Below are 9,870 nucleotides of genomic sequence, written 5' to 3'. Positions count from 1 at the left end.
GTTCGCGTTCCCTGATGCTCCATAAAACTGAGCAGAACTGTTTCTCTGTAGGTTTTCAGGCCATTTGGAGCAAAGCAGTTGTTTACAGAGTTCATATTTTACCCCTTTCTTTGGCCTGCACAGATTATGTAAAGCACTGTTTGGCCGTATAAGCCTTAAATATCTCTCTCTTAGGCCTTACTAACTTTATTAAGTACACATTCACTATACCAATTAGTATGCCTAGTGAGAAGCTTCATATTCAGGGTAATGACCTGCAAATCAAAAACAGCTTGACTAATTTACTTCTTACTTACCAGAAAAACACAGTTGGGATTCATGCTGCAACAAAATGCACAACTATTACTTGATTACCCACACAAACTGGGAAAGCTCTGAAGAGAACCTCAGTCCTTCCACATCCGAAAACAGTGATTTCTGAAACCTTGCTCCAGGAAAACCATTGTTACAGTTGTGAAGTATTTAAAGTCTCTGTATTCTCTCTAAACTGCCACTAAAGGACAAAGTCCTTTGTACAGTACTACACATGATAAAACCCTTGTAATGAGAAGACAGCAATCATTAATAATTTTACTTCATTATAAGCAATTTTTCTACAAATAAATATGTCCAGTTCATCATTTCAAGAAGATTTAACTATGTGGACGGCTTGAAGTCAGATAACAGGACACAAACATTAGACAAACATTAGAGTTTAAAACTAAGATACCTAAGGGCCAGTAACTCTCAAAAACAGTTTGACCAATTTTCTGTAAACTTCATAGAAAAATTCTCTAAATTTAGAGAATTATTTTTTAGCCCTTGATGATTACCATGGACAGTGAGACTTCCCCCCCACCCCAAAAAAAAAAACAAAACCTGTGTTCTTTCTAGTCATGGGTAATTCAGTTTTAGTGTACAAAAGTGGTAGCCAACATTTTTGGCAAGTGTGCCCCAAGGTAAGCTTGCACCCTCCCTGAAAGTTGATCCTCTTCTCTTCCCTGATCTGACGTGTGCCACATACAGAGACTGCCCACACCACAAGATTGATTATCTCTGCTTTATTCTATTTCTATTACTAGATTCCTAAGCCAGTAGTGACCAAAGTAGGTATTAATGCAGAAACTGATCATTCTAAAGGGAAGATATTAAAATGCCCATCAAGACCACTGAGTTTTTAAAAAGATACAAACTGATAAATGACAAACTTTTTTCATAATAACTTCAACTTTGCATTACTGTGTGTATGCAAGAAGGAAATAATAGAGGAAATATACCTTTAGAGTGTGCATAGCCAACACCAGATATGCATGGTCTGAAGTATTATAAGCGACAAGCCTTTGTAGAATTCAAAATTCCTAACTTTGTTGGGCTTATGTGGTTTCACAAAGCAGAAAAGCTAACTACAAACAGAGAACTCAAACAAATAAGCTCCCTTCTTGGGACTGCCTGATGAGCATGGTGAGCAAGAAAACACCATTCCCCAAAAACTGCCTCCTCACTGTACATCTCCTTCTGAGCAGGTAGGGAGCAAGTTCATATTCCTGTGAAAAGACCTGGAAAAAGACATGATCAGTGTTGAGAAGCAGCAGAGGTATAACAAGTCAGGAACATGAGAGATATGGAGAGAAACTTCCATTCCTCCTAGGAGATTTGTGCAAAATGGCAGCATGTGCTGGGGAACCAGTGGTACAGGTTGTGACTGCTGGACCTTACACAATCTAGACCAAGGTCTATGAGGGACTGGAGAGAAAACTGGACAGGGAGCCTGAGCACTCATCCACAGCTGCAAGCTCCCATTTGTTTTTATTAGAATAAAGTAAAGGAATGCAAAGCCCTAGGCCTGAACAGCCCTACTTTTCAATTGAATGTCCCTCCACATACCCCTGCCCGGGCCAGGGATGCAAATAAGTACTACTATTGTTTCACTTTAAGATGTAATTTTTTATGCCACTGTACTTAAGATATATGAATTTGTTCCCTTTCTTGCTACCCTTCGTAAAATAAACTCTTCACACCTTAGTCATGCAGCCTCATGGTTACAGAACCGGCTCAAACTCCTGCAGCACTTGCTTCCAACGTACATACACCCCAGCCAGAAAAGAACCCAACCATGCATTAGCAAGTCAAAAGATCTCAATTTCTTAGAACCTGGTAGGTTAGACTTCTCTCTTAAGGCGTAAGAGGGTGTGAAATAGAGAACCAAAGCCTCAATATAGACACAATGGGTGCATCGACACATGCACTAACTAGTCAACTGTGAAGATGACTAATAATCTCCACAGGCAAGGGTCACTTTATTAGGGCACAACGTATTAATTAACTCCGCCATAAAATAGTACCGTCAGAGACAATACTATCTTATGGAGGAGTCATTTACCATGCAGAAACATGTGTGTGGATGGTGACCAGGACTGCAGAAGTTTGAGCCAGGGTGGAGCAGCCCCAGGCTGGCAGCAGGCTAGACTGCAGAAATTTGAACCAGGGTAGAGCAGCCCCGGGCTGGCTCCACAGTGCTAGTTTCGGCACGCAATGCAATGTGATCATGCCAGCCCCTCTGCCGCCCAACACCACTACTTGGAGCCTGGATCTGACCTCCACCAAGCCTGCTGCCAACCTGGGGCTGCTCTACCCCAGCCCAAACTGCTGCAGTCCTGGGCGCATACGAAGATGCTGCTCTCAGGAGCAACTGACTCTGGTGCAAACTGCACTGCAGTTTATTGAGCCACATTAATAGCTCATGTGGATGCACCCAGCAAGTATGAGGCCTTTGACTGAACAAAAACAAACAAAAAAGCCTCCTACAACTTCTTGGCACACAGGCTTAGTACGCACACTGTAATTAAGTATTTGAAAAGTTAATAATGCAATAGCTGTGGTTCCTCCTTAGCCAGTCATTGCCCTACTTTTCTCTACCTTTTTGGAGGGAAATACCAGAAATCAGTCTCTGAATTTTAAAGTGCACTTTCTGTGCATAGGTGACGTCATGACCCAAAGGCATGATTTTGTGTGCGCTTCGGCACCAGAATTATCCCCGCCAAGTTGCAGCTTCATTGCACGGGAGAGTTTCCTGTTGCAGAGGAAAACCCCGGTGCAGGGACGAGTTTCCCGCCTTTTTTGCAGCTTCTTTTGCAGAGTGCATTGCTCATGTTGCAAGAGGAATGCACGGTGCAAAAGAGTTCCCGCCACCGGTATGCAAATTCATTCCCTGCTATTGGCTAGTTTTAAATTATTCCCACGTGGCGGCTAACGATTGGCCTGTTAGCTGTATAAGAGGCTTGAGCAGTTTCCGCCCAAGCCGAAGAGGACTCCACATCCATCTCATGGGGACTCTGGATACCCGGCAGGGGAATAGAAACCCTGTGTGAGATTCAGATGAGCTTGGCGACCTGATGCACCTCCCACCTCTTCCCGTCTTCGAGCGCAACTTTTATAAGACGTATCTACGATTCTGATTTTGGTGGCTTGTTCACCCAGAGCATCCGGAGCTCTGTACCGTGGAGCCTAGCACCCTCCACGAGACCGTCTGTGTTGTCTGTCTGTAACTGCAACTCAAGCAAGTTTCCCAGCCTATACCACTGCCATCTCGGTGTAAGAAAAACAATCTTTTAAACTACCGCTAAGCGTTTGTGCCTAATTCCAGCTCGACGGCCTCCCCTCTCCGACCCGGCGTGCCCGGGCTGCTGGCCACAGCCCGCGTGCAGCACGGAAAAGGGCTCGGGTCGCTCCCGGCCTGCACAGGTGAAAACAGACAGGAAAGGGGAAATGCTTTTTGAAGCCTTCTCACCCTGTGCGAAATAAGGTACAGGAATATGCCCCCATGTTGAGGATAGATATAACAAACCTAACTTAGTAGATGCCACTATAGCTATTTGTTAATTAGATCCCCAGTTCAGCAAAGAATATAACAGTGCATGCTTACTTTTCTGAAGTTAATGAAACTTAAGGATGTTTCCTCAACTTCAGGGAGTAGCATTTAAATACCCAGCCTACTAAACCTATGAATCTTCCATGTGCCAACATCTGTGGAAGCTCACAAGAGGAAAAAAATATTTTTTTGAGATATCATGAATTAAAAATGAGTGAAAATCTAGTTCCTATTACTCTTTTAAAAGCATTGAGTTTAGGGAGCCTTTTTTCCATTCTCTTTTATATAGTTTTTAAATATTGTGGAAAACTGAAACTAAGTAAACTACAAAATTGTACACAAACTATGGGGCTTATTTGCTTGGTAGAAGTAACGGATCTTAAGAGCAAATGAAGAAAAGGTCTCATTGATTCTCCTTGCATAAATGATCTCCGTCCATCCCCACCTCCTGCTTTGCTTCCAGCGGGATCCTGATCTGACTTAAATTCTTGCTCCCTTCCTCCCCTCTCCACTTCTTGCTTCGCTCCCAGCCTGATCTTGCTACTTTGCTGCTCCCAGCCCCAACATGTTTTGTGTCTCTTGTTGTCCCCCAACAACCTGCTTCTCACCCTCTCCTCAACCTGCCACTCTGCTTCTCACCAGGTCCTGCCACTTTGCTCCCTGCCTGATTCTTCTGCTCGTCTTCCCACCTCCTGCCTGATCTGACATTTGTCACAATCAACAGCAGTGTGTGCCACTTGGGATATGCATGCCACACGGTGCATACAAGGATCTCTAAGTCTAAACTCAAATCACTCTTTCAAAATGTTTCCTTCTCTCTGCTTTACTGAGCAGCCAGCCCCTACAATCACTAAAAAAGAATAAAAAATAAAAAGACAAGGTTTGAAAGAAAGAGGTGCTCTAGAACTGTACATTTGAAGTAGTTTTTCCTTCTGCTGCCTTGGTTATTACTGACCTTCGCAGCAGTCCTGCCACATTCTCAGATCCATTTTTGGTATGTCGCTACAGCTTACATAGCCTTGAGGATAGTCTGCCTTTAAGAAGACATCAGGCTGGACCTGCTCGATGTTGTCACCATTGTCACAGAGTACCCGTGCCAAAGAAGTCTGCTTCAGTTGTGTGAGCTGTGCTGTCGTGAACACTCCAGGATTTTCATACCAGAACCTAGTCAGCAGGCAAAAAGATGCAACAACATTACAGGTCTGCTGTCTAAGAGGTAAACATGTCAAATGGTAACAGCGAGGCAATTAGAAGAGAACACATAGAATGCTCAATGTGGATGAGATCACTTTTGTTTTCCAGTTACATTTACTTGAATTGCTTGCCTTTTATCAGAGCCTTTGAAGTTATTAACTCACACAGTTGTTTTGTACAGAAGTTAACCATGTTTTAGAAAGGTTCAAATTGGGGTTTCCACTTTTAATGTTAATATTAAACTTGTTTGAAATTATACATTTGGGCAATTCTCAAGATTCTAACTCTGTTTTTAAAGAATTAAAATGATCAATGTACAAAAATGCTTGCCAAAAACAAACAACAAAAACAAACAGCATCCTTTAAGTGACAAGCATCCTATCTAACCCAATCATCCAGATGAAATGTCACATCCCACTCTCCCTCCTTATTTCTTCATGCATTTCCCAATCAGAACTTTAACTTGAAAGGAGCAAATTTGGTAAAAGTTTGTCAAATGGCAGTTTTTTGGTTGAAAAACACCATTTTAAAAATGATTATCCTCTAAAACGATCATCATTTCTTGTTATCCATGAAAAATTGCATGTTTTTATTTTTTTCCCTAAAATGTAATTAAAAAATTAGTTGAAATTATTAGCTTAGACACTACAAAAATAATTATTGGCATTTGTTATTGAAAACAAAACAAATTAAATAGGGGAAATTTGATTTGCAATTAAGACTTCAAATTAAATTGTGAAAAAGGATGCATTCATCAATTTCAAACACTTTGAAATGAAAACAAACTCATTTTTTGCAAAATATTTGCTCAATTAATTTTTAACCAGCTATAGATGAGCTTACATATGATTATTGACCTCAGAGTATTATCAACATGCAGCATTTTTCAGGACCAAGCCTTTAGACTGTAAACTCAGGGACAGTGTATTCTCAAGCCATCTGTAAAATCCTATGTACATCTGTACTGTGCTACTAAAACAAAAACAAACAACTTTTAATTTAAAACATGTGACAGTCTTGCTTAGACCCTCTGGGTCTAACTCCTTATTTTAAAAATACCTTAATTTAAAAAGGAAAAATCATGAAGTGGTAAAGTCATGAGAAAACAGGTGCACATGCAGAATTAGGACTGAAGGTTATGGCCAAGTATTGACATCTTTTACAGAAGAAAAAAATTCTGCTCCCTTCATGCTCTACTGAGTCAGTGATAAAGAAGGGTCTGGTTAGATGGAACAGGAGGAAAATGGCCAATCCTTGTGTCTGGAGGATGAATACTTGTGTTCAGCCTTCCTAAAGCACTTCCCCTCCATGCCTCCTCCTCCAGCTCCAAGGTACAGTGGCAAGAATATCTTGAGAAAAGAGGGCAAGAATATTTTTGGTTACATCTTTCCCAGAACCAACTATATAGTTGAAGAAGAGGTATTACACAAGTTTTTGGACACAGCTCAATAGCTGGTCCAATAAACGATCCAACCAACAAAATCTTTGTTTCTTGTATATTTCCAGGACCATCATGGCTACCCCATGGCTAATAACTCTCCATCCTAATTAAAACATTGAGAGAAGGTTGACATGATTTCACCACTTCCAGGTTCCTTCCATTGCAGTCATGAGGGGCTCTCTCAGGCATTCTCTCCCTCAGAATTAAAAACATAATAGTTCTCCTGTAGCTATTATATAATCCATTGTCTATTGCAGCCATGCATTCTTGGCCCTATAGTTGAAGTATTCCTAACTGTGTTGGAAGGACTGCTGTTGGTCTAAACAATTACCCATTTAGAAACTTAAAAATATTTCTTTTTCTTCTGAAACAAATTGACAGGGTATATGGGATGGAAAAAGGTTATTTGACCTTTTTTTGCAGCATCCTGGCTACCCAGTTTTTAGCAAAAAGAAGAATGGGAATGTAATGTTAGGAAACAATACTGAAACATCTAGTTTTTTTGCAATGGAGGCTGGTTTCTAATATAGATAAAATACTGAAAGGAACAGCTTTCAAAGGGAAAAAGGTTATTGCTGCTGCACTTAATAGCCTTAGGGGAGACTTTTGCTAACTAATAAATACTTTGGAGAACCATAATTCTCTCTCAGGACATGAAGAGTAAGCAAATGCATAGAACAACTGAGTCCTAGAGGTTACACTGAAGAAAGTCTGCCAAGATTTACTGGTTTATGGCATTAAGGCATTGAACCATACACTGGTCACCAAAACTGTTTTGTATTTGAAAAGTGCGAGGTATGAGGGATTGAAAGTTCTCATTGGTTAAAGCTTCTGCTTTAAAGTGTATTACTCTTTCATTCCTTTACGTTTTAATCAGCATCTTGTAGCACATCACATTTTTTTAAATTTCTGATTCAATAAACAGTAGTCATGAAGCTAATGGTTGGGATCAAAGCACATGACCAAAAGGTTTAGAGTTTTTGTTCCGACCTACTACGAATTTCACAGACTAGTCAAAACAGGTTTTTTTTTAATGTAAAGGGTGAGTTATTTTAGTCACATCAGTTCTCAGTTTACCAAATGTACCTAGCTTACTAATGGAATGGTGATATGTCCTAACTTCCCTGCACTCTTTCAAGCTACAATTAGGATGAAATCAAAACATTTGTATACCATATCAGTGAATCCAACCCATGAAGCAGGATGTTGTGAGTACTGAATCTGAATAGACCTGTATTATACACGCCAAACTATCATGCAAATCTGATTACCTATCTCCATCCCTGAGCCTTTGAAACTGTGTAACAAGAAGACACATGAGAGTTGGTCCCACTCTTGTACCAGGAATCAAATCTTCCACCATAAGAGCCGGCCACAAGTCAATGTTCAGGGGTGTGCCATACAGCCTGAAAAATAAACACAAGGAACACACATGAGATATAACCAAGTTAAAATACTGCCATCCAGCTCATTTTCATTTTTGTTCATTTGGAATGTGTTTTACAGATCTGACTTAAGAAGCACGCTCCCTTTAGTCAAAACTAAAATACTGATTTTTAAACATAGGTATTCTTAGGACCTCACAACCTTCAAAAATATTCTGGATATTGTCACCACACTATTTCAAAAGCAAATTCCAATGATAACTATAAATATAATAACTAGGGTGCTATTCTGATTCATTTTCAAAATGTGTAACCAGTGCATAGAAACATTTGAAGTCAGATTCTGAATTGATATAAATCATTTTAAGTTGCACTGTGGTCAATGGAACTATGTCAGTTGATATGATTCTCACTTCATTGCATAGTATCATAGGAAAGTAGGGCTGGATGGAACCTCAGGAGACCATTTAGTCCAGCACCTGGTCAAGGCAGGAGAATCTGTATCTAAACTATCTTATCTGACAGGTAGATAGACAGGTGTTGGTCTAACCCAGGGCTTGACAACATTTAGCGATGAAGGGCCAGAGTTTGTTACCTGGCCTTCTGCCATGATATGTAAATCTCTGCCTCCTGAAGTGCCCAAGCTGCTTGCACTTCTGCTGCTGCCAGTCCTTCTGCAGCAAGGGTAAGTGCAGGTATGAGAGAACATTAGGGAGGGCTGCAGAGAGGACAGGACGCTTGGTGCACCTACATACTGCTTAAACTCCCTCGCTGCCCCAGGCTGGGTAGGACTTCTGCGAGTTTCCTTTGTAGGCTGGATCCAGCCTGTGGGTCTCAGGTTGCTGATCCCTTGTCTAACCTATTCTTATAAGCTTCAGGAACAACTCTTATGGCACAAACAAAGAATGACTGTTACCGAAGCTAAGTTCAAATACAAATATCTGTATATAAACTTACACCTAAAAATCAGGTTTAAGGTAAAAAAACAGGGCATTTTTCCAAACCAAGGACAATTTTCAAAATATACTTAAAAATATATATGCATTAGTGTTTGTGATTTCTCTCTTGCAGCAAGGAAAGCAGTAAATGAAAAATGTCTGTCACTCAGATTTTGCAACAGACCCATAAAATTCTTATTATAAAGAAATATTTATCAGACTAAATCAAAATATGAATTAAATGATTATGATTTTGGCAGTTTACAATGCAAACTTACATTCTGTAGCCCTGAAAACGTTTCAGAAACACGCTTTTCATCCCTACAGTGCTGTTCCCTATGCCATTTTGTGATTCAAACATGTTAAGAGCTCTCATTATACTCCATATTGCTAAAATAAAATTTAAGTCTAATTATCATTATGTGATTAGTCATTCATTGACACAGTAATCTTTTCAGCATGAAACAGTTCGTGTCAAGTTCTACAAAAGATCTCTTTCAGAGATGTTTCCCCATTAAAAGAAAAGTGAAACATTAGTTTTTGAAAACTGATATTTAAAAAAATGTCATTTGTTTCAAAAACTGGAAAAAACACCCCAAAATGTATGAAAATAGTTGTTTTGGTTAAAAGGCCCAAAAGGGAATAGCTCTTTCAATTAAAAAGTGTCAATAAACCTTCAATAAAATATTTTTCATTTTAAAGAGACGGTAAACTTCACTTCTGTTTAATAATATTACTACAAATAATAAAATCTACATGTTGTTACATGCTATTATGTCACATCTGTGATGGCATGAATGCTAGGAGGGAGATATTTGATACAGATTTTACCATCACCCCCCTCCTGCAATGAGAGCTGCCTGAAGGAGCTCATAGCAGATTTTGAATCTAAACCAGCTTCACATTTATAAGGAACTCAATTATTTTGAATTTCAATCGAATAAAGACATAATATTTTAGTTTCAAAAACGAAATCCATTTCTACTTCCAATCTTTAATTTCAGTCTGCTTGCATAAGATAGTAGTGGTTTTCACGCTTCCTAAAGTCAAAGAAACCTTTTGTAT

General features: G+C 39.7%; 1 protein-coding gene across 1 annotated transcript in view; it reads right to left on the bottom strand.

Moving 5' to 3' along the window:
• The window catches only part of PXDNL (peroxidasin like), a 352,571-nt gene that overhangs the window by 35,473 nt on the left and 307,228 nt on the right, over positions 1 to 9,870 (bottom strand). Inside the window, exons 19-20 of the mRNA XM_014524383.2 lie at positions 7,754 to 7,888; positions 4,803 to 5,011 (exon numbers count right to left, since the gene is read on the bottom strand). Coding sequence (XP_014379869.1) covers positions 4,803 to 5,011; positions 7,754 to 7,888 — 344 coding nt within the window. The remainder of the gene's footprint in view (positions 1 to 4,802; positions 5,012 to 7,753; positions 7,889 to 9,870) is intronic.

This window comes from Alligator sinensis, unplaced genomic scaffold (assembly GCF_000455745.1).
Source record: "Alligator sinensis unplaced genomic scaffold, ASM45574v1 scaffold1007_1, whole genome shotgun sequence".
Lineage (NCBI taxonomy): Eukaryota > Metazoa > Chordata > Crocodylia > Alligatoridae > Alligator > Alligator sinensis.
The sequence above is the reverse complement of the archived record's forward strand: the minus strand, read 5'-3'. Positions and strand labels throughout refer to the sequence as shown.